Consider the following 24412-nt stretch of genomic DNA (forward strand, 5'->3'; position numbering starts at 1 on the left):
GTTCATAGTTGGGATGAAATTTGAGATGTGCCAGACCAGTGAAGAAACAAATGGCCAGACTAACCTCTGATGGTCAAGATGCTGATGTATTTGTTCTCAGAGGCAGCCAAAAAGGTTCCCCCTGCACTCCAGTAAACAGGGGAGACCAGATGAGTTCTACCAGCCCTCTCAGTGCTTGTTCTGTCTGTCTTACTGGAAGGAGTCAGACAGTAGGAAAAGTTTAGGTTACGGCCCTCACCCCAGTTCTCTGATAGCATCAGTGAGGTATCTCACTAAATGGTATACCCATCTGCGTAGTCCTCAGAAGCCTCTACATCACTATGTCAATTGTGATTGGCTGGCCACCTGTGTGTGTCAAAAAGGACATCCTCTCCCTATATATAGGGCCGACATAGTATCACCAGGTCATTCAAAATAAGCCTCTTCCAGGCGTCCTGGTGGCTCAGTGGTCTAAGGCACACACCATGTAACCGCGACGTCCGTCATCCCTCTCTCTCTTTCCCAATGTTTCCTGTTTCTCTCCACTTTCACCTCTCAAATAAAGGAAAAAATGCCCCAAAAAATTATCTTTAAAAAAAACCTAAGCCTCTTCCTTGCTTCATACATAGTGAGTGGTCTGGTGAGATACTTCACTGATGTTATCAGAGATCCAGGGTTACAGTCGTAACATAAAGGTCTCATTCAAGCATTCAGTCAATATCTCACTACAGGGATATATTGACTCCTGTATTGCCAGATAAGTTTATCTTGAAGACTGACTGCCAAGCACTCTTGGGCTGACAAACTGTCAGACGAGCCTGCGCTCAGGACAGTATGGGCCGAGGATTGTGCGGTGACATCATGCTTAGAATGCCACAAATAACTGGTCAGTTTTTCTAAACCCTTCAGTCTTGTCCAAGTAGATGCACAGCATGTGTACGGGATGCAACATATTGCTATATTGTTGCTCCGAAGAGGAAAACTGGGGTAGCAAGCCACCAGTTAAAGGGAAGGACTCCCCGTTGGCTAGGAAAGGCACATTATGCAAACTTGCATACCATTCCTTGAACACATACTACATGTGTAACGGGTTCTTGTGGATGAGGTCCTGGTGGGTTTCAGCGTAGGAGTAGGCTGTGGTTGACCGCAAAAATGTTGAATGATCTCAACTAGCCAGTGTTTCCCTGGCCAATAAGGAGCTACCAAGATTACTGATAGTCCCCAATAAAGAGAATATAGGCATAACGGCCTATTTTGGGTCGGCTGAACCACACCCAGATCTGACTGAGTACTTCGCCAATCGTGGCTGGCGTAATGATATAGAGACTTCCAGGGAATACATGGGGAGGCATAGTGTCATGGTGAGATACCAAGGGAATGCTTTAAAGTCAGCAACCATTATGGTGGACATTATGAAAAAGAATCACAGAAGTAAGTGAATGAGCGTCCAAAAAGAATGACAGTCCCCAAAAAAGGTCCTCCTTACAGACATAGAAGCTCTCCATCTAGCGGTGAGCTTAATAAGGCCCAGGTTGAACGGAATTATCTTTTAATCATGAACATACATAGTAAAGCCGTCTCTGGACAAAACAATCTACTGAATCAAGCAGGGGTAACCTTGTAACACAGGAGAGCATGGTCTGCAACTCAGCAGTGTTCTGGCTGATGCTCCACAATTGCACCATCCTGTCCTGAGACCATGTAGCCAGCAAACTCTGCTCATTATTCCAGGAACAGCTCGTCACCTAAACAGAACAGAATAATGCACAACTCCTCTATATTTACTGGTGTTAGTGGTGACAGAGGAAATGGTTAAACAGAAGTCATAGGCAATTAAAACTCCAGCTACCAGAATATCCAGTAATTGCCTGGACAACTTTGCCTGGATAACTTGCCATGCAAAGGTTTACTAGATAAATGGGAAATAACTATGGTCATATATTATCTGTGCCTATATTCTCTTTAAAAGTGCAATAAGTATGATTTTTACTGTCCCACAGCACAACATGACCATAATACACTCACTGGCCACTTTATTAGGTAGTACTGGGCAGGACCCCCTTTCGCCTTCAGAGCAGCCTGGATTCATCAAGGCATGGATTCAACAAGGTGCCAGAAACTTTCCACTGGGATCTTGGTCCATGCAGACTGTATAGCATCATGCAATTCCTGTAGTTTTTTGGTGGCTCATTCGTGCTATGAACATCCCATTTCACTTCATCCCAGCGGTCTGCTTTTGGGTTGAGATTTAGGCACTGTGCAGTCCATTGGAGTAAAGTGAAGTCCATTCCTCAGTCGCCTAGTTTTGGTGATCATGTGCCCACTGTAGCTTTGTCTTCTTGTTCTTAGCTGACAGGAGTGGAACCTGGTGTGGTCTTCTGCTGCTATAGCGCATCTGCTTCAAGATTAGACAAACTGTGTGTTCTGAGATGCCCTTCTGCACATCACTGTTGCACTGAGCTGTTATTATTAGGTGCACCTAATAAAGTGGCTGGTGAGTGTATATCTGCATGGGTTTCATAGGGTTGTCGATCAATACCAATGACTCAACGATTACTTGACCAGGTGCTGAGATTTCTGGGCCCTCATTTATCAACATTACATATAAAAGTTTCTAAATTATCTTACAAATAAAATTTAGTCAATGAAATTACGGTTCTGAGAACTGCAGGCATTATGGCGTTAGGGCATTTGGTCTCTCATTCCAAAGTTGAAGAAAGTTGTTGGCAGAGGTTCAATAAATAGGACTTGAAAAACAAAATCTTCTGAGTAGCTACTCATCGCTCTCAGTTAAAGTCTCAGTTAAAAGTTGCTGTCTTTCTTGGCGGTCTTTCATTGGGTAGATGGCACTAATTCTTCTTTTCAACCACTTGGTGCTGTGCTTGTATTATAACAGCAATACTGGACTTAGTTTTAACATGGGGATTATTCGGCACTTGACCGCTATGAAAACCATAATATAAACTAATCACCAAGAATCGGATGAAGCTGGGATGAGCTTGTAGCGTTCGGATTTTTACGTCCCATTCATTTGAATGAGGCCACGAAAATAGCCTGAGAACTTACGTTTAAAATTATACACATTCTCAAGCATCGTACAAATTGACAAATCCCACTCTTTGCTTAGAAATGGTTGTATACACTGTTTACACACATATTTGTACATGCGCAATGTTAATAAATGAGCGCCCTGGCATTCAAAACTCACTTTCTGGTCCATACCATTTTGGAACAACTGAAACAAAAACTCTAGGCCTACAAGGTTATAGAAAAACAGTCAACAGAAATAATACATGCTGGACGTTATCTTAAGTATTTTGTTATAATACTAAAGTTAAAGTCCAGGTCCCTCACCTTGCTGTAATGTCCTTCCAGCTTCTTGATGGGACATTTGCGCAAGTCCCCGGATAGGTCACTGTAGGTTTGGGGCCGGTTAGGATTGTCCCTTTCTGTGGCAGCCAGGGCCTGCACCAGCTGCTGGGCTGCCCACTGACGGTGCTTACTGGTCAGCCTAGCAGACAGGGCACATGCTGCCAACGCATTAGCCAGCTCCAGAGGGCCCACTCTAGCCCCAAGCTGGGGTGGAGGGGAAAGAGACAAGGAGGAGGAAGACACCCCTGGGTTTCCTGCATCTGGGGCAATCAGAGACATATGCAGAAGGTCACATGGTTGCATTGTCGTTAAATGTGCTAAATATAATTAAATCTTAAAGAACTATAACTAAGTCCCATTGTCACATGAACAAGACTATCAACATAATAAAGATCATTCTGATCCTCTCTCTTAGATCTCAACTCCAACCACCTGACATGCCCCCTGACACATTTACTTACGTGGCTCTCTCTCACCTTTGGCCTCGTGTTCAGCCCTATCTGGGGTGTAACGGTAGCGGATGCCCTTTTCAGTGAGCAGGGACACCAGACTCTGAGTGACTAGGAATGTAGGTGGCGTCTGCTCCTTGTAGTTTCTCTGCTGCTGCTGGGCTCCCTGTAACCCAGCTATTAGACTGGAGTTCAGACAACCTCTCTGCTGCGAGTCACTGATCGTCCCAATGTTCATCCCTGTAGCTGCTGCCATTAGGTCCTAAAGAAAGTAATATGAGAACGGTATTACAATTTCAGAAATTCATGTCAATATCCATTTACCTTAGTTGTCAATTAAATAATCCTTTAAACCCATGATAATCCCCTGTCTAAAAGGATCACCAGTCCATCATTTATTAACATATAAGTGGGGAACCTTCCATCACAACTGTTTTATTGAAATAGAAACCTGACACCCTCAGAAGGCTCAACACTAATTTCTGGCATCCCAAAAACCATACCTGCTCTGATCATACCTATACTTAGTTACACAAAACGTATACTACCCTGACACAGGGACCTACACAAGATGGATTTATATACTACCCCCTATTTATATATTGTCATCTAGCTACTATCCTTTTTGTTCAACCAGAGCAACTGTGTTTTTTTCTGGCTGCTTCAGAAGCTAGACTTTATGGCCTACCTATCCCTGCATAAAGAGGAACAACCGCACACTCAGCTCCACATAAAGGATTTAATAACCAACATTATTTTTGGCCTAGTCTGGCTGAAACGTTGGTCAAGGTATATACCTTAACAAACGTTGGTTATGTGGAACTGGAGTTGTTCTTTATCTACAATGGAACTTGTATCATGACCAGCAGCTCCTGTTATCTAGTGTGCGTTTACCTCAACATTCTACTTTTTTTGGGCCAAAAATACTTACTCAAGACGTTAGATACCCCAGTAAACTAATAGCGGGTATTGCTACAAATCCACAGTACCCTACCTAGAGAGCATACCCTGGCTTTTCAGACTTGCTATCCAGCCTTGGCTGCTAGTCCAGGGATTTTCTTCTTTTCATATGTCTCATTTACTGTGTCTTCTCATGGTACAATAAGCTTTACAAAGTAAAGAGACTGTTGATTGTTGGATCACAATAGCGAATAAGGTCTTAAACTGGTGCTGATTACTTCTGGTGGGACTCTAAGTTGCTGGCCTAAAATGTCTGCTCAAATTTCCCAACTCCCAGCCTCTCCTAGCTGCCCTAACCTCTCTCCTACTCCCCACTGACTTATTCTCCTCAATACACAAAGCACCTCTTCAATCAGAGAGGAGGAACTACTCAGTTAAATCACTTGGCGTAGTCTGTGGTTGGAATGAAAACCTGCATACTCTCGGCCCTCCATGGCACATGATGCCAATCACTGGGCTAGACAGAAGTAACTTTAGGACCCCACTCCATAGAGCCAAGCTATTCAATTCAAATCCTCAAGGGCCACAAGGTTAATGATCCACACCTGGTAGGTAGAATTGAGTACCTAGGCCATAGAGTGATACACTAGTGAGACAGCATAGGACTTCTTGCTATTCCCTAACATAAATTACAATTGCAACATCTAAATGGAGATCAACAGAAAAAATAAAAACAAAGAAAATCAACATAGATTACAGCCTCACACTGTCCAGTATGACAGTGATGAAGTCTGACCTGAGTACAGATGTCCACCAGTTCTCTATAGGCAGTAGGGCTGTGGGACACCAGGCTGCCGATGGCTGAGCTAAGGAAGTTGAGGAAGGTGGAGCTGCTGCGCTCTGTGGCCAGGCCCCTGATACCTAACCCCTGCTTGTCCACATGGGTATGGGCCCTGCCCGCTGCCGCAAGGGACATTAACCGCACCAGGATACGGATATCTGCCAGACCCAAAGACTCCAGCCCGTTGGACTGGCTACACACTGATGCACTGGGAGAAGGAGATAAGAAGGGACTTGAGAAATCAATTAAAACATCAAAACAATACTACACAACAATAAATGGGTGAAAAAATACTAATGAGGAGATATTCTGCTCAATTGTACCTAGATGCAGTCTGAGACAGTACTCTCATCACCATGCTGTAAGCTAGCAGGATCTGGGCTGTGGAGGTGACTCTCCTTAAAGCTTTCAGTCTATCTTGGGAGTCCCTCAATGACACTGCCTGCTCCCCCAGGCTTAGAGAGGCCTTCTGGTCAACAACGACAATCCCTGGTGAGAAAAAAAAGCAAGCATAACAGGCATTGTGGGGTGTTTAGAGTAGCCTTTCCTATGCTATTTTTTGAATCAGATTCTGGTAAATCACGCATGGGACAACTTCCTGCTCCATCTTGCTAAACTCATAGATACTTTTACTGTCATATAGATAATTTTTATAGATATATGATGCAAAATCAGTGCTCTAAACCAAATCTAGTAAACATCCCGCACCTTTGGGAACCAATGCTCTCATATGGTCAGAAGAACTGTGAACCAGGGCTCCCAGGGGATCTGCCTCAGTGAAGGCGATGGGGTCTGGCACCTGCTTCTTTTCAGTCAACCCCAGTGGTCTCAGCAAGAGCCCAAAGTCCTCTAGCCCCGTCAGCTTGTCTGTGTCACCGTCATCTTGGTGGCCCATCTCCCAATCATCTGAGTGGGATACAGGAGAATCATTAATCTTAAAAAAAATGCATTTGAATATCTAACAAATCATTCCATAATATGTCCTATTACAGTGACGGTGACATTCCAAAGTGCAGGGTAGGAACTCAGTAAATAATATCCATTCCCTACCATCGGAAATGCTGTCCAATTGGCCAATCAAATCATATGTCAGCCCTTTCATCCTAAGGAAAAAGAAGGAAACTACAATGATCAATAATTCTATATTTTTGTATCTCTGTATTTTACACACATACATATACAGTATATATTCCATTTACAGCATTTATCATGTAACATTATGTACACTGGTCTTTATCTGAATTCATTGCCTGCCAGGCCATATGCCACATTTCTACTGTACCTATCATGATTGGAACCTGGGTCCCCCAGGTTTGCAGCCAGATACTTTTCCCTGCAGGAGCTGCAGAGGAGGTAGAAAGGAAAGTTGGAACCACATTCCCCTCTGAACCAGACATCCACGTAGGCCCCTGTGCTGTCGTAGCCCCTACGAGCAGCACTCTGCCCACAGCCTGGGTGCTGCCGCTTTATGTGATTGTTGAACTGCAGGGTGAGGGTGTTGCAGAGCTCACACTTTACCATCTGATTGTGTTCTTCTCCACCCTAAAGAAAGAGGAGAAATATGGATTTGGTAGATCATAGTATGTATAGTACTTGGGGCAATGAGAGCACAGGCCTGCAAACATGATTCAAATATAAACAAGGCTAGCCAAACCACAAAAAGACCTAACGGGCCCCACAAGTAGCGCAGTGGGCTCCTAAAAAGTGTATGAAAGTATTGTAAAAATCCAGTGCATGTGCATGTTGCGGTTGGTCACTTATCGGGCTGGTAAATCTTTCTTATTTTCAGAAGTCATTTTTAGTAGGTATGAGGCTATCCTTGTCACAAGGAAATGGTTTTGACTACAATGTTTGTCGCAATTCAAATCATGATTGGGATATTTATCAAAATAATAACTGGCTTTCTTTCCGTGCATGTAAAGCAGCCTTAGTAATGGCACTCTGTGTCACCTCCACCATCTGGAGCGCGTCTCTCTCTAAACTGAAGAATGAAGGGGTGAGCAGGTCCTCATAGGTTTCTTCTTGGTATGGGTCATCCATGTAGCCCAGTTCTGACTCCTCCTCAACAGAGTAGGGGTGAAACTCCACCTGCTCTGGCCAATCAGAAACCCCTGGGTCTTGTCGATACAGCTGAGGGATGGGGCTGGGTGATGGCAAGTCTGGAAGAGAATGGAGACCAAAGTAATGTTTGCCACAAAAGAAAGCGCACAATAAGACGTCAAAAATTGTATGGCAGCCTATGATTCTGAAAATTGGTAGTAGTGAAACGCACACCAGTATTGATGAAGTGCTGGCATAAGGAAGGAGTCGTGGAGATGAGGAGAGTAGCTGAACATCACAGCACTATCAGATGCAAAAACCTTACTTATCCTGTGGCTGCTTATTTGTTGAGGCTAATCATCCCATCTCCTCCTGAACACTCCACTATTGAGGCGAGAGGCAGCGTGGACCCATCGCCTTCAGACCCTCAGGCCTTTCTTGTGATTTGCATATTAACTTTCTCTATTTTTTAATTTTGTTTGGTACTTTTGATATTTATGGGTTCGGTCTATGTGGGTCTTGACCTCTGTTTAGGATTTGTGATTTGTGCCCTTCTATTGTATCCGTCTTAGGTCGGCTAACTGTATCATATGTATATATCTCATGACATTTATCATATGGTAGACCATGATCCAGTCTATATTAACCATTTTCTATAATGTTGATAGATTTTCTATGATGTTGATGACTTGTCTATGTTGTATAGTTCTATGTCTATCACATTGATTGTACACATCTGGTATTGCCATGTAATCTATATAGGTAGCCATGTAAGAGACAGTTATTAACTCTGACGCAGACAGTTTGTCTGCCGAACCGTTGGTTGTAAATTTAATTTAATTTAAGTAATGACAGCTTGAATCCAGTGTGTGGACAATTTTTTACATTGTTAAAAGTCTACTTCTATACCATGATTCTGACCTGCCCTTCGGAAGGAAGTCCTCTGACCCAGGCCAGAGCGTCGTCGTCGTGCTGGTGGAGGTCTGTTTCTGGTCAAGTGGACATCCAAGAAGTTTTCCCTCTCTACCCAGTCAAGCCCTGGCAACAGGCTGTAAGATTAAATTAACATGCAGTCCATCAGGATCTCCATAGCACCAATAACAACTGCAAAATGTCTGCATGTTTCATATATCCCTGACCTTTCATTGGGTTCAGTAGTGGGAGCCTCAGGACACTGTACTGTCTCTGGCCCATCTGGGGACGGGGTGTCAGTAGCACTCTCCAGTCGTTGTGACCCAGCTGCTTGCTGCTCCTCAGCCAAGGGGTGCTCTAGCATCCAGCTGGCCAACACCTCAATGGTCCGAGAGTCCACCTCTCCTGCAACATCTGGGAGGGACCACAGAGAAGGTCAAGTGTCAGAGTCAGAATGTTTTGGCCAGGAAGGCAAAGTTAAACTTGGATTGTCTTAAACTATTAGCTGCTTTTTTAGTAGTTCGTCATTTTGATTATGCAATTTGCTAATGGTATGGGGGCCCGTCGAAATCACTGAAGCAGAAGCTACAGGTTTTTCAGAATAAATTGATCAGAGTGTTGGGTTTGGACTGCAGAGTGCATGTAGGCAAGCAACACTTCCAGCAGCTTGGCTTGCTATGTGTAGAGGCTAGGTTAACCCAACTGCAACTCAACATGGTCCACAAAATCATTAACACCAGGGCACAAAAGTACATGAGGAACTATTTCCAGAGGACTGGAGATGCTCATGAATATCAGACTAGAGCCAGCATTGCTGACCTGCGTCTGCCCAGGTTTAAGACAAATATGGGAAAATTATCTTTCAAGCACTGAGGACCTATGAACTGGAATAAACTACTTCTGTTAGCTAAAGGCTTAGCTAATCCTGGTCACTTCAGGGAAAAGTCTACTATCGACCTGTACAATCAGATCGAAGTACATAAGTTATAGTATAGTATAGTTTTTATTCGATTCTGTATGTTACTTGTGATGTAAATCATTTATGCACATTTGTTGGCTGGTAGCCATCTTGCCAATGTCTTTTTAATATCAAGGACCATTCTGCTGCCATCTTGCCACTGACTGAAACATCAAGGACCAAGATGGAAACAAGTCTGTGACTTTGTGTCACCCTTGACAATGTGCTGCACATGTTTGTAATGTGAATGCTAATACTGACTGTCAAATACACTAAAGTGTCAGAGTTCAAAAGGAAATTATGGGTCATGGAGTGTTGCATGGCCAATTCACGTCAGACATCACCAGGTGTTCATGCTATTATATACACTTTAAGGTCAGCCTGGCACACCAATTCTGAAGGGTTAGTTTGTGAGATTTGTGATAGGTGAAGGTTAGCCTAAAATTTTAGTGATATGGGGAGTTGAAAGTAAGGAACCTACTTGATAAAAAAAAGGTGGTACACAAAAGATTTACATGCATATTTGGATATTGTGATAAGAGAAACAAAGTTTCTTCAACCATGCCCTCACTCTCTACTCATTCTAAAAGAACTAAACTTCCCTTCCACAGTACAAGCATTTACCAGCCACAGTATCTTGTTTAATCCACCTGAAAACTAGGTTTGGGGATAAAATATGAATGAAGGTGGAATATCTATACTGTGCAATATTTGCTAATGCCAAATATTATGTCAGCTATTAATATGTCCACTTCCATAACAAGGTAATATATGGAAAACCAAATGCCATTTTATTAAAAGATATTTCTGAATATGACTACCTGAACAAACTTAAATTTCAGGTTTTAGATTAATTTATTGTTATTATCATTATTATTATTATTATTATTATTATTATTATTATAATTATAGTAACTTGTTAATACATTCGGGGTGCCTCTGGTTCCCACCCCGAGTGATAACATCATCGTAATCCTAAAACTAAGAATTTAAGAATCTTCTATCTAAAGGAATACAAAGCATTTTTTATCCAGAAACTATAGTTTTCTACATTCTCCAAGTAACACAAGAAAGCCACAATACACGCTGGAGGGCAGATTTTAAAGCCCAGAAAAAGCAGATGAAGCATAAATTCAGTGATCTCAGACACACTCCACACAGCAGTACCTGCTGCCTCCAGGGCCCGGTAGATGTGTCTCATAGAGAAGCCCATTTCTAGCAACCGACCGGCGACAAACATTTGTGTCCGTTCTAGTGGTTGAGGAGAAAAGGAAAAGAATAGAAAAAAGAGAAAACAAAAACAAGCCCACTTCTAAATTTTACAGTTTCCTATTTTATTTTGTAATACTCGGCCAAAATCATTATGAATCCATAATGAATAATTAAAATGACATCTATATCAACTGAGCCTATTAATCCCAATGTATCTTAAGGAATCGATGGCAGAACAAAAACCTTTAGTCTAGTACACTTCCCAAAATTGTTAGGAATCATTTTGTAACACCAACAAATGAGGAAAAAGAATGGTGTCACTCAAGCATGTGAGTGCACAAACTGTGTCCACATGCATTAGACATGTTTTGTTATGACACCTGTTCAATAGCAGAGCAAAACACATGCTGTTTTGGGCAGCAAGTAACAGTTGAGACTAATAAGCTGAACATTTAAGACCATGCAACAGACAGTTTCCATTGAGTACTCATTCATCTAACTTCCCTACTGTTACTGAAATGCAGGTGTGGTGTTTGACTCAACATTCAATGTCGAAGTTTGAAATATAAAGCCTATATATATAGTATATATAGTTTTTTTTTAGAACTGAATTGACCTGCAGGGCTGAAACAACTAGCAAAACTATTCTATAAAAGTATGGTGCTGTCTTTTTATCAGTAAGCTGCTTTCAAAACATTTTAAATTAGAAGATTCCTAAAAGTTTGATGCATTTTTGTTTTCATGTTCTGCTCTCCATTGATCACCTTGAACTAGGTCCGTGTATGTCTGTCTTGGACATTTGTCTAGATTTCCACAGCTTTTCTCCCATTTGTATTTGTTCTTACCCAGGCTGCTTCTGGCCTGTGTGCTGCAGGGACCAGGCTCCATGAAGCTGGTCTGCTGTTCTGTGAAGGCATCACAAGAAGCAGAGCTGGCCAGGCTGAAGCAAGGGTGCAGCATGGGGGGAGTGCTAACCAGGCCGGTGAGTGTGGGGAACTGAGCTAGCACCATCTGCCTAGAGGGAATGAAGATAAATACAATAACAACAACACAGTGCAAGTAGTGCTAAACTAATTGAAGTCGGACCTGGCCAAACATGTTTGAAATATCAAGTATCTGAAGGCATAAGGTGTGCTTGATTTAACTTGCTAGACACTTGGAGAGGCCCAAAAGTGAAGATAAATCAAGCATGTATCCTCTTTTGTCAATTATTTGATCAATACTTTGCTCGAGCCTGGTAGTTGTGGTATCAACTCACACTCGGTCTATGAGAAGAGCTGAGATACAAAAGGCGGTTCAATATGTGGTACGTGCTAAGAAATGAGTCTTTGGAGGAAAGATGGGTGCTATACTTGGAGAAAACGTCATTTTCTACTGAAGGCCAGTAAAAACACTCTTCCATTTGTCTTGCCAAACCAAAAAAGGTTAACATTTGAAGAACAGAATAACAATTGTGTACTTTTGCCCTTTTCATTGAGCTGGACTATGATTTATTGTGATGTAACTGTTTGTCTGATCACGTCTCGAAAGCAGAAATGCCATTGCCACTATAATCAGTTGGCTAGGTTAGGACAGGCACAGGCAGGTAGAGCTGCAGCCTGGGTTAAACACAGCGCAGTCAGAATATCTCTCTTTTTCTCACATACACACACACACACACACATACACACACACACACACACACACACACACACACACACACACACACACACTCATCCTAACTCACCCATCCCCTGGACCTCAGACAAGCTGCTGCTACCAACAGATAGAGATCTGTAGCAATCAGGAACAACATGAGAATTGCCAATAACTGTGCTTACAGTGTGTGTGTGTGTGTGTGTGTGTGTGTGTGTGTGTGTGCGTGTGTGTGTGTGTGTATGTGTGTGTGAGTGTCTATGTGTGTGTATGTGTGCTTCTGAGAAGAATATTTTTGACTAAACATTAAGTTTGAATGCCTCTCAACCAACATTTCATTCAATTTGATTTACTGGTAAATCAAATAATCTCCACATCTGCGATTAGTCCTTGACTATACTCACTGAAGGAGGTTGATGGGGAGGAAAGGGTTGAAATTTTCCAGGCCATCTGCCTGCAGGGCTGTCAGGAGAGAGGCAGCCAAGTCATTATTAGAGGATGAGGCAGAGGCTCCGTTTGATTGGCCAAAGATGGCAGTGCCCTCTGAACCTGTGCTGTAGAGGGAGACAGAGCTGGAGGACTTGGAAATGGGCTGAGAGGACAAGTGGTGGCCCGACTCTGTAAGGACAAGGTAGGGGAGGAGGCTAACATTAGATCACACACACAATATGAACGTATAATATGTCTCAAAATCAAACAGTATAGGAATACTAAGAAACTCCTTAGTTAATTTTAACCCTAAATTGAAACTCAACAACCTAGCTAAATTAGCAACTAAAGAATCCTCAATCTAAGCCAAAAAACTAGCTACCTTTCCGTTCTTTGGCTCCTTTGTCCTCTTGCAGTCTGCTGAGGGCTCCTTTGTAGATCATGACCTGAGCCCTTTCCAGGTCAGCAAGAGACACGCTCTGTTTGATAGGACAGGGCCTGACCGCCCACTTCACCATGCTCCGCACCACATACTGCAACACTGACTTTAGCTCAGCACTCTCATCCCCTGGTTTGCTGGTTGCCTTGGCCTGGTCAGGGTTGGGGCTAGGGGAGGGACTCATGAGGCAAGTGGGAGGGTCATATTTAGGCACCAGGAGTAAGTCTGAGAACTTCCCACTGCTAAGAATGGCAGCCAGGGATTTCAAAGCACCAAGGAGGAGGTATGAGACTCTGATTGCTCTCAGCTCAAGAGCAAAGGCATCGGGTTTAGGGGTCTGGGGGGTTTGTGGAGTCTGGGGTAGATAGGGAAGGGGACTGGAGATCAACTCCTGATGTTCAAAGATCCTCATGGCATCTTTGGGTGAGGACTGTGATGAGAAGGGGTCTCTCTCAATCCTCTCTTCCTTAAATTCTGTCCTCTCATCTTCAGTCAGCCCTCTGTCTTCATCTGACATGACACAAGCGATGTCTTCATCCAGACAGCGCTCTAACTCGCTACGGGGCATGGTCTCCTCTGAGCATTTCTTTTTGGGGGGTGGGCGCAGGCCCCAAGCCCCCTGCCTCTCCTGCTCCTCCAGGAGTCCCATCAAATAAATCAGATCTAACAACACTGTTGGTTTGAGGCCTCTGAGTCGCGTGACGTCACAGCAGGGCATGTCACAGGGCTCCAGTGACATGATCGGCGTGTCGCTAGGTGACCAAGAATTCAGGAAGCTTGGTTAGTGGGGAGGATGGGAAGAACCCACATATACATCATGGAGAGATGACGAATTCAAGGGGGATTCATAGATTGGAGTATGAAAAAGAGAAAAAAGGAAAGGAGGTGGAAGAAAGCAAGAAAAGAAGATCAGCAGAGTAAATGATAAAAAAGAAAGTAAAATGACAAATAAGACAGAAAAGGAAAAGCAAATATTAACAGAAATAGATGATGCAGAGTAAAAAAAACAGAAAGGGCTAAGACAAGGAAAATATAAGAAATGTACAGCAGAAGTCCATGAGAGACATCATTTAAGCAATAGATGCAAAGATATGTTAACGTACATAAGTGGGTATATCTGTATATATATCTGTAATACCTAACAGAGAGGTCAGCCTCCTCCCACTGAAGCTTGGCCAGAGAGCTTCCCTCCTTCAGCACCCCAAGCAGAATGGCCCTGCGCCCACTGGGCTTGTGTAGGCACAGTCCCCCGGCCCGGAGCCCACTGTCCACTCCTCCGATCAGGGCCAGTACTGGCCACACCTCAGTGCACAGGGCAGACAGTTGGGCCTCTGACAGGCCTAAATGATGTGCTAGCATTTCCCCTGCGCCATCACTAGCCAGGTCTTTCTCTCTCTCCTTCTCAAATGATCTGGGGCTGAGGCCTGTAGTAGAATGAGAGATGGTGAGTACAGAACAAACAGTAACAAGTAGTGGCCATCACAGAATTATGCTTTATAAGCACAATAATCATGTACTACATAAATTGCCTTCATTATGATAGTAACCATCTGCAACTATAACAGTCTGTGACAGATGCTCAAGCCAGAGACATACTGCTTTCATATCTATGACTCTGGATCAAAGGAATTTCTAGTTCCACTCCAGAGCTGGAAAGTTGTCTCTGTTGGGCTTCCCCCATCTGTTCTGAACACCAACAATTTGTTCCTTGGTCCACTATAGCAGGGATTGTGATTGGCTGATGAAACTTTTTTTCAAGAGTAGGATAAACTTGCCCATAGTTGAGCACTGTCCTAAGCTGTGTGCCTGACCTGGCTTGAAGTTGCCTAGGTCACACTCTTTCATCAGGGGACCAATGAGCTCCAGGTGCGTCTGGATGTGCTGGTTGATGTGCGGGGTCCACTGGTCACACTGATGGAGCCTGCGGAGGAGCTGCACAGTAGCCTCCAGCAGCACGGTGGTCCGGGGGCTGCATAGAGGCTCCCCAGATAGCAGGTCACTGGGCATGCCTCGCATCTGGAGGTCACACAGCGCCACCTATAGGTAACACAGAGGTGCCAGAGGAAGAAAGTTTTACAGACAGACATTTGAAGCCTCGCCCTCCCTCCATGTCTGACCACAACATTTCAGATGTGATGTAATCTAATGTCATTGGCTTTCATGACATTAGATAACATGTTTTCAACTTAAGCCCGATGTATGATCAGCATAATAAAAAAAACACAAAAAACAACTATTTAGTGAAGTACCTTCTCTCCAGGATTACTGCTGTAGAACAACACACAAGGGTACAGTTCAGTGGCAACCACTCCTTCAAACGCCACCTTTGGCTCCTAGCATTGGAACACAATCAGGCAAAGATTCAAGGAGAATACAGCTGTGCATTGGCTGTTGGAGCTGCACATGTACAGCTGATTACAAAGACAGAGGACCCTATACTGAGTATTACCCCATAACCAAAGCCTGCCCAGACAGACCTTGTTATTCTTAGCAAATGAGATGGTGTGAGCCTCCATGTCCAGGATGCAGGTGATTGTATCACCCTGGGTGAAGGAAGGAAGCGTGCGGACCAGTTCCCCTCCATGGTACAGGTTGCCACTGTACGCACGATATAGCCACATGTCGGTGGTGGTATGGTGGTTGAAGTCTCGGATGGGCCAGCGGGAAACGCCAATACATGTGCCTTCATTGCCTTTGTTCTCCTTGGTAATGTAGAACTGAGGAGAGAGAGAAAGATTTGTGCTATCAGGATATTCGGAAATGTGTACTCAGCACACAGCAGTAAAATCTGTATAATTGTTAGATTTAAATAATGAAATTAATTTATTTAGAATAAAGGGTATGATTTAAACTGTATAAGTGTGGCCAGTTTGACTGGATGAATATGACTAGTGTGATGGCAAGCTGAAGTATTTCTTTATGATTATTTCTCTGGTTCAGTCTAGCCATCCATCCTTACCTTCCATATGAAGCAGCCAGAGGTGATGGCGGTGGTCGCCAGGCCATAACCTTTCCCTCCTGAGCCATGGGAGAGGATGTTCCCATTCTCCAAAGAACAGCAAATTAGCTTGTACGGGTCAAAGGAAAAATCTCCAATAGGAATACATTCATCATCGCTGTCAGGATTCTAGAAAACACAAGCAAAAATACTTAAGCACCCAACACTAACAATGTCCATCCACTGGCTCTATAAATGAGTTAAAAGTTGTATATGCAATGTAATAACACTGGATAAATGTGACCAAACATGGAAAAGAAAGCACATTTCAAAATAACCTTTTCTTAACAATCTCTTAAAGTACAAGCTATAGAGCTATAAAATGATGCATCACATGCTGATGGTTTTAAGAGAAAATAACTTCTAAAGATTTTGCAAGCATTGTCATACTTTCTCATACGAAAATTAAATTTTAGGAAAGGGATTGGTGTTTTCATTTGCTACATTTTGATATTACTTCAATTAGTGACATAATGTTGTCATAATTCTCAGTCATAATTTAAAAACACCACTGTTCTTTTTGTTTTATAACAATGGTTTTAGTCACAATATGCTTGACTTTAGCCAGCCATCTACTCCATACATGGAAATTTTACAGCTTATGCTTGCTGTGTACTTAAGTGCATGAGCCCATAAATGCACAGTATTAGCTATGTATTGTCAATATTACCCCTGTATCTTTTTCAGTCGTTTCCTCTTGGTTTTTCTCAGCTAGTGGTTCCTCCCACATACAAACAGACAGGAGTCGAAACAGTTGTTTAACAATCTAGGAAGGAAACAGAAAAGATGGATATTTATTGTACAATGTTGCCTTTGCTAACATAATCTATCCAACTCATGAGTATGGCATATCAAGATGCTGCTTAAACAGCACCTGACTGTAGTTCGGCATCGTAACAGACTTGAGTGGGCAAGCGCTACCCTTCGATGGCCACTGGCACGCTGGAGAAGTGTCCTCTTTTGGATGAATCCTGGTTACAACTGTACTGAGCAGATGGCCGACAGCGTGTATGGCGTTGATTGAAGGACCGGTTTCCTGATGTCAACATTGTGAACAGAGTGCCTTATGGTGGTGGGGTAGTGTTAGGTTTAGCTGAGGGTGAGAAACTGATGCTGATTTGGAGGGCAGAGGCTCTCTAATTGGGGGTATGCAATATCTTTCACTCGAGTTGGGTGGTGGACACACCTGTTGGCTACAGACGCCGAACCCCAAAAAGGAAAAGGAAACATCAGGATATGAAGGCTTGATGCAAGAACTTTCTGCCATGGAAAAGCATCAACCACCATAAAAATACCTGTAGCACTAAAGCTATTAAAGACCTGGCTAGCCGCTCTCCCAGGGCTAACGGAGGGTCGCGTGGACTGGCGTCAGATGGGTGATCAGCCATGCTGGTAATGACCATAATGGAGCGAGGCCAAACTAAACCCCTGTGCCAGGTGAATCTCCCCACAGTTGTTCTAGGTTCTAAGTTGCAATGCCAGGAGTCTTTTGGATAAGTGGCCAAAGTGTTGGCATTAGCTTTATTCCCTAGACACCCTGTATGTTAGGTAAGTTGGCAAGCCTAGGGTACAAGCGAGTCGTAACAGTAGGCATGAGCCACAGACAATAAACACAACTGCACTTCACTGATGACAATGTGAATGCACACATATATGGTGACAAGATCCTGAGGCCAACTGTCGTGCCATTCATCTGCTGCTGTCAGCTATTGTTTCAGCATGATAACACAGCCCCATGTTGAAAGGATTTGTGCACAATTCCTGGAAGCACAAAACGTCCTAGTTCTTCCATGACCTGCACACCCACCAGACATGTTACCCATTGAGCATGTTTGGGATGATCTGGATCACTGTGTACGACAGTCCCCAGCAATATCCAGCAACTTTACACAGCCACAGGCTACAATCTACAGCCCGGTCAACTATATGTGAAGATGTGTCGCACTGCGTGAGGCAAATGGTGGTCACACCAGATACCGACTGGTTTTCCAATCCATGACCTTTTTTTTTTTTTAAGGCAACTGTGACCAAAAGATGCACATCTGTATCACCATGCCATAGATAATTGACATCCATAGATAAGTGCCTAATGATTTATTTCAGTTGAATGATTTTGTTACATGAACTGTAACTTTTAAATTGTTACATGTTGCATTTATATGTTTGCTCACTATAACCATATTTATATCTGTCATATGACAAGTAGTGGTATATCTTACCTGTTGAATTTGAACTGTCTCAGAACAAGCAGGTAATAGTCTTTCTAAAATGTGGAAGGCCAGAAGTTTGGTTCGAAGGTTCCGGAAGCGTGGGGATCCTGGAAAGAGGGTGGTGGTGGTGGGAGGGGATGGAAAGGAAAGGATCTAATTATACTGCTCTGCATTGTAAATAACATCTATTCAAGTAGTCAGTTATTTTAAATGGTCTTACCTAAAGAGCACTTGTGGGAGATGATGGCCATGAGTGGATCAATCCACTTGACAAACGTAGAGAGCCTTTTGGTCACTCTTAGTGACAGTATACGCCTTAGAAACACCAAGAAGTCTGCAAGCTGAGATTCTACCACTTTGCTGTTCTCCATTCCTACAAGGAGGAAAATTCACCCATTTTACAGTCATATTACATCCAAAACAAAACCCATAATTAGGGCTATTTCCTGAACTGGCAGAACATATCTGTCATTTACAAGAGTTTATTTTGTTATGCTCTTTAATTGCATGCATGGAGAGGACAATGTAAACAATATTTCAGTGACGTTTAAACTGGACTTCATACAGCTAGCTTAAATTTGCCTCACCAACTAGCTTTGCGCTCTTGCTACTGGAGTCCAGTTCTGTTTCCTCAGCTTTTCCCATCTCTGCTGCCTGCTGTTGGTGAAAACTGCACAGGATACTTTGGAGCTGCTCACACATCACTTCCATTAGAGCATGGGATACATCCATAGGCAGCGCATCCTCGAAGGAGCTGAAAGGACAGGACAATTCGCTATACAAATGCCAACAGCAAAATCTATTCAATTGTTACACTCATGCACTCATGCAGCACTCATGCACACTCCATTACACCTGTTTAGAGTCTCAGTAGTCTCTACACCCTCACCTTGCAGCTATGGTCAATATCTGGAGCAGGCGAGCACAAGCTAGTTTGACAGCCCCACTCAGTAACATGGATCCAGATATGGAGTTTGCAAGCCAGCCCTGGTTCATCAGTACACAAGTGTTGTCAGTCAGCATAGATAGGATTTCCAGGATGCCACACTTGATGACCAACACCAGGTCCACCGGCTGGTAGCAGAAGTTCAGTGCAAACACTGTGGCTAGGAGAAGGTGCTGGCAGGAGCCTGGGAGCGAGGGAGACAAGATCTAAATGGGTTACAACTGCAGGCACGGTGGAAAATAACTGCTGAAAAAGAAAAGCAATGGATTAGAGTAAAAGATTTTTGAAATAAAAGCACACAATGTTAAATAGATCCAAAACACACTAAGCAAACCTGGATGTTCTCTTTCCAACAGGACCTTCTGTCTGAGGACACGCACCACCTGCTGGTAGAGGGTGTGGGCTGCAGATTGGAGCTCTTTTTGGATATCCATACATGCTGACTGGGTGCCAGACTGGATTGAAATAAGAGGGATTGGAGAGTAATTTACAGTACTACCTCTACAACACTTTGAACTCTCATCAACATTGTTATGAAGGAGAAACATATCAAACAAATGCAATACACTCTCCATCTAGCCTGAATTAATTTTAATCCATCCTTTCTTTTCACACTTATTAATCATACATGTCACTGTGATAGCATACTGACAAGATGTACCGTGTAATGCTGCATCTCATAGTTAGCTGCGGAGAGAGAGCCAATGATGGGCGTTCCCAGACCAAAGCATCCAGACATGAACTGCAACTGCACTGACTTCAACAGTCCAGGAAACTGTGGGGAGGCTGTGGAGCTACTGCTCTTCTCCTCCATCTCTGACAGGAAGGAAGACATCTGACACAAGGCCTCCAGACGCACCTGACCAAAACAAGACAATGAATTGGATTCAAATTACATTAGAAAATGGTTAGCTCCACTCCTCAGCTCTGATTGTTGTCTGATGAGTCATGTTCGTTGTAAAATACCCGATAAAAGACCTACAGCTTCCTGATCCATTGTTTGGTTGGGTGATTGACTAACAGTTACAGTAAGTGGTTGCTTGTAACTTTATTTAAACTAGAAAAATCTCATTACCTCAGCCCTCTGTTGCTGCTGCAGTATAGCTAGGGTAATGGCCTTTGGGTCTGCCTGACTACATGTCTGTCCGCCCAGTAGTGACGGGGAGGAGGTCGACAAATGGATCAGGCTCCCACAGAGGAAGTGGAACACTTGGTTGAGGATGGGCAAGTTATCGTTGCCACGGCGGGACATAGTGGTGGTGGGGTTGATGCATTGGCGCAGGCGTTCCCAAGCATCCTTCATGATGCCCAGAGAACAAAGAGGCAAGCCTAGAACAGACAGAGCAGAGAGGGGTAAAGGCAAGTATTGTAAAAGTACAGTCCCCTTCTTTTCTAAGTGTAAGAGTTCGAACAATAATTTACCATGAACGAAAACAGAACCGAAAACGTAATCAGCTTTTATTGTTCCACAACAGAAATGTTCATTTGAAATCTGTTACTGGCACCAGGACTGTTGATGATTACATTCACCGATGATCAATGGTAAATGAGCGCTTGACCAGCAACTACACTTACAAAAGCTGTTTATTGTGTGACTGCATGACAATATAATTTATTTTCATTATGGACTGATGAAAATACAACAGGTAAACAGTTTAAAATACATTTGAACAACAAGAAAAATCAAAAGAAATACTGTTATAAAAAAATCTTTATTTTTATCAATAATTTATCAACATATTACTCAATAGTTAAGAGATAGCAAGTAGCTAACTAATATATCGATTAGTGGTTAATCAATGACTACATAACTACATAATTAAACATTAACTAGCAAACCTCAGTGTTACTGACATATTGTTAAGTAATATTTTGTGGAAAACCTGTGCTACTTACCCATTTTATTCTTGAAAGATCCAGAACAGTTGTTGGACTGGTCTGACTAAATGAGACAAAAAGAGCATGTTAGCACTTATAAGGTAGTGTAATAGGGGCCACAATGTTGCACTATACAGGACTTACCTGTTTTCTACCATCAGCAGTCAACTTCACAGATTCTGGTGATGTTTTCCTGAAAGAGGATGATACTGACAGTTGGTGCAAAAATATACACTTGACAAAAACACAAACCCACTCAAATAAACAGCATTTAAAACAAATCTGCACACACACCCTCACACGCTTTACCTGGCTCCAGAGTCCACAGGCTGCCTATTCTCCCACTCGTTGGGCTCCACCCAAGCAGGCCTGACCCCCAGTAGGAGGAACAGACAACGGGACACCACCAGATGGCAGGCAGCAGGGAAAGACAGGCCTTCCTCTGACCCCCTCCGCTTCTCCCACTGCTGCTTGGGATCAGGCTCCCTCTCTGGGCTGCCAGGGCTCTCCATGCTGCTGGGGAGGGTGGAAGTGCCAAAGGACTCGTACACAGTCACATTCTGCTGTAGCTGCATGGCCTCCCGGGTGGCCATGAATGACTCTAGTACTTCTGCAGAGAGAGGAGAAACCCTAGGGAATCTGAGATGTCTGTGTTAAAGATGGTGTGTGTGTGCGTGTGTGTGTGTGTGTGTGTGTGTGTGTGTGTGTGTGTGTGTGTGTGTGTGTGTGTGTGTGCGTGTGTTCATCATGCTGTTTGGATCAGTCTTGTTGTTCAGTCTGCCAATCATTGTCCACAATGATACAAAAATAACATAATTCATGCAGCTGGAACAGGAACGAGGGAGAGAACAGAGAAAGAGACATTACATGCTAACCTGACAGGTACATACGACTGTTGCCAAATGTGTCCTCCTCTGCCACCTCTTCCTGGTTGTGTTTTGCTGTGGCGGCCGAAGGGACCTGACCTCCTGCCTGCTGCTCAGGCTCCTTTCCCGCCTGCTCCGCTGGGCTGCCTGCCTCCTGCCTGTCTTCATCAGGGCTTTGGGAAGCCTGAGAGCTCTGAAGTGCACAAGAGGAGAGACACAGGCTATAAATACATCGACGGCACCTGATTTTTTTTCTTTATTTAAATGATGTCTAGGTTGTTTTTGATGTAATAAAGCAACACACACAACGGAATGCAATTTAACCATTACAAGGATTGTAAGGAATTACTAACTTGTATTTGCCGCTTACATAGGTAAGGATATGGTATACTATGAACTGCGCAAAATAATGCTTTCAAATCTTTGAAACCAGTGGCGCTTAATTAATGCTGTGTTAATGCTGTGCAATGCTGTGTTGAGTTTGTCATTTTGCCACTATTCCCCCACTGTTTGACAAATTAAATCATACATTTCATTGTTTATAATTTGTTCACCTCTGACAAATATAGCCCATTTAAATATAGTTTATTATAAAAATGAGTGGAATAATTCTAACAACAGTACCTGTTTGGTGGCAGCCAGAGCCTGTGAGGTCCCTGGAGAGTCTTTGTGGGCCAGTAGAGTGCTTCTGATTTTATAGACCATTTCATAGATCTCCAACAGCATCTCACAGGGCTCATATCTGTCTCAAGGTAGAGAGGATAAATAACTTAGTAATGTACAGTTATTCCCTTAATGCCACAGACTCAATATTGCAGGACGGATCTAATGCAATACTGTTTTAATCACATTCCACCCTTTCAAAAATATGACCAATTAAACAGACTAAACTTTCCAAGTCAATGAATAAGAGCAGACATGTCAGTAAATATTTTGTTTGCGCTACTGACTTGTCCTGCCAACAGGCCTCATCCTGTAGCCCGGTGTGTTTGAGAAGAGCAGCCAGACTGCAGCGGCAAACCGTCTCCAGCACAGAGTCACCTGAAGGGCCTCCACTCTCCCAGTCTGCTCTCACAGAAAACAACACAGCTTAATTATGAACAAAGTCACAGAAGGGCAAAACACAGAATAACTACCGGAATGAAACATGAATTTACAAATTCTTTCTTAAAGTAAGCTTCACAGTAAGTGCATCTATATTGATGCATAATATTCAAAAGTTCCTGCAAAACCTCAATAGACTGACAGCAGCTGTACATGCAATTTATGATACCATTAATTATTAATCATTATTAATACCACATCATCTTGAAAAAACCTTTTAAAAATAGCCTGTGAATCTATTATCACCTGGATACTAACATGATAGACTTTCAAACACAGGTATGCATGCACGCATAAACACAGACAAATGCAAAGTACCTCTGCTGGAAGCATAGTCCTTCATCTTCCGCCACAGGCCACTTGCAGGTTCTCTGGAAGAGCCCAGGGCCAGTTCCAGCAAAGTATTGGTTTCCTCACTCAGACTCAGCTCTGCCAGCCTGGCATCACTACTGCCCAGCAGTACCACCTCTGTCAGCCATGCTATGCCAGAGTCTACAGGACAAAGCAACACATAGAACATAGGAATATAAACTTATGAATGATTCCTGAACATTTGGGGACTAGAGACTACATTTAGAGTTAAAAAGTCTATACATTTTGGAATGATGAAAATTGAACAACCCAATTATCTAATTTCAATGCAAGTGATGTATCTATGAAACTGCTAGCTTATTTAGCATTAGTAGCTAATGTTAGGTACTTGAAACAATCAAGTGTGGTGTCAAGTTTCCATTTTTTCAACATTCGACTCATTGCTATAACATAAACCCAGGGATGAAAGTGAAGATAGTATGCATTTGTCATAGTGAGGTGCAGGTTAGGGCCGATTGTGAAGAATTTGTGTGAAAGCCCCAAGACGAGCAGGTTGTCTTACCCAGCTGTTCAAAGTCCATCTCAAGGCCGTTCCTGAGGAGGATGTTCGACAGCCAGAACTCTGATGACCTCTCCTGGAGTGAGGGCGGTGGGCCCTGCAGCATGCCACCAAGGCAACGACCGATTGCCAGTGCCACAGACCGCTCCAGGTCCAGAAGCCAAACCCACTTGCTCTCCTCCTCCTCCTCTTCCTGCTGCTGCTGTCCAAGGAATGTGTTTGTTTCTTCACTTTTATCTGTAAAGATAAGATCCCCTCTCAGCATGAGAAGAATCTAAAGTGCAAAATGTGGCCTCCTCCGCTCAAGACTATAGACTTGTGATACTATTGTAAACAATAATAATCAACGATAAACATAAAGGACCCTGTCATG

At 43.2% G+C, this 24412-nt stretch overlaps 1 protein-coding gene across 1 annotated transcript in view; it reads right to left on the minus strand.

The window, feature by feature from the left end:
- The window catches only part of LOC139913090 (putative E3 ubiquitin-protein ligase HERC1), a 66436-nt gene that overhangs the window by 17441 nt on the left and 24583 nt on the right, over nucleotides 1-24412 (minus strand). The window contains exons 19-55 of the mRNA XM_071901031.2: nucleotides 24043-24276; nucleotides 23487-23660; nucleotides 23015-23129; nucleotides 22689-22806; nucleotides 22074-22257; nucleotides 21508-21808; nucleotides 21343-21391; nucleotides 21217-21262; nucleotides 20396-20649; nucleotides 19982-20179; nucleotides 19655-19775; nucleotides 19264-19504; nucleotides 18962-19128; nucleotides 18595-18747; nucleotides 18384-18481; nucleotides 16835-16930; nucleotides 16126-16293; nucleotides 15644-15883; nucleotides 15416-15499; nucleotides 14978-15203; nucleotides 14305-14590; nucleotides 13110-13942; nucleotides 12703-12916; nucleotides 11509-11678; nucleotides 10619-10702; nucleotides 8721-8907; nucleotides 8503-8630; nucleotides 7492-7700; nucleotides 6824-7083; nucleotides 6592-6644; nucleotides 6250-6447; nucleotides 5865-6030; nucleotides 5497-5749; nucleotides 3828-4062; nucleotides 3334-3611; nucleotides 1597-1724; nucleotides 65-192 (exon numbers count right to left, since the gene is read on the minus strand). Of these exons, the coding sequence (XP_071757132.2) occupies nucleotides 65-192; nucleotides 1597-1724; nucleotides 3334-3611; nucleotides 3828-4062; nucleotides 5497-5749; nucleotides 5865-6030; nucleotides 6250-6447; nucleotides 6592-6644; nucleotides 6824-7083; nucleotides 7492-7700; nucleotides 8503-8630; nucleotides 8721-8907; nucleotides 10619-10702; nucleotides 11509-11678; nucleotides 12703-12916; nucleotides 13110-13942; nucleotides 14305-14590; nucleotides 14978-15203; nucleotides 15416-15499; nucleotides 15644-15883; nucleotides 16126-16293; nucleotides 16835-16930; nucleotides 18384-18481; nucleotides 18595-18747; nucleotides 18962-19128; nucleotides 19264-19504; nucleotides 19655-19775; nucleotides 19982-20179; nucleotides 20396-20649; nucleotides 21217-21262; nucleotides 21343-21391; nucleotides 21508-21808; nucleotides 22074-22257; nucleotides 22689-22806; nucleotides 23015-23129; nucleotides 23487-23660; nucleotides 24043-24276 (7077 nt within the window). The remainder of the gene's footprint in view (nucleotides 1-64; nucleotides 193-1596; nucleotides 1725-3333; nucleotides 3612-3827; nucleotides 4063-5496; nucleotides 5750-5864; nucleotides 6031-6249; nucleotides 6448-6591; nucleotides 6645-6823; nucleotides 7084-7491; nucleotides 7701-8502; nucleotides 8631-8720; nucleotides 8908-10618; nucleotides 10703-11508; nucleotides 11679-12702; nucleotides 12917-13109; nucleotides 13943-14304; nucleotides 14591-14977; nucleotides 15204-15415; nucleotides 15500-15643; nucleotides 15884-16125; nucleotides 16294-16834; nucleotides 16931-18383; nucleotides 18482-18594; nucleotides 18748-18961; nucleotides 19129-19263; nucleotides 19505-19654; nucleotides 19776-19981; nucleotides 20180-20395; nucleotides 20650-21216; nucleotides 21263-21342; nucleotides 21392-21507; nucleotides 21809-22073; nucleotides 22258-22688; nucleotides 22807-23014; nucleotides 23130-23486; nucleotides 23661-24042; nucleotides 24277-24412) is intronic.

Source organism: Centroberyx gerrardi, chromosome 2 (assembly GCF_048128805.1).
Source record: "Centroberyx gerrardi isolate f3 chromosome 2, fCenGer3.hap1.cur.20231027, whole genome shotgun sequence".
NCBI lineage: Eukaryota > Metazoa > Chordata > Actinopteri > Beryciformes > Berycidae > Centroberyx > Centroberyx gerrardi.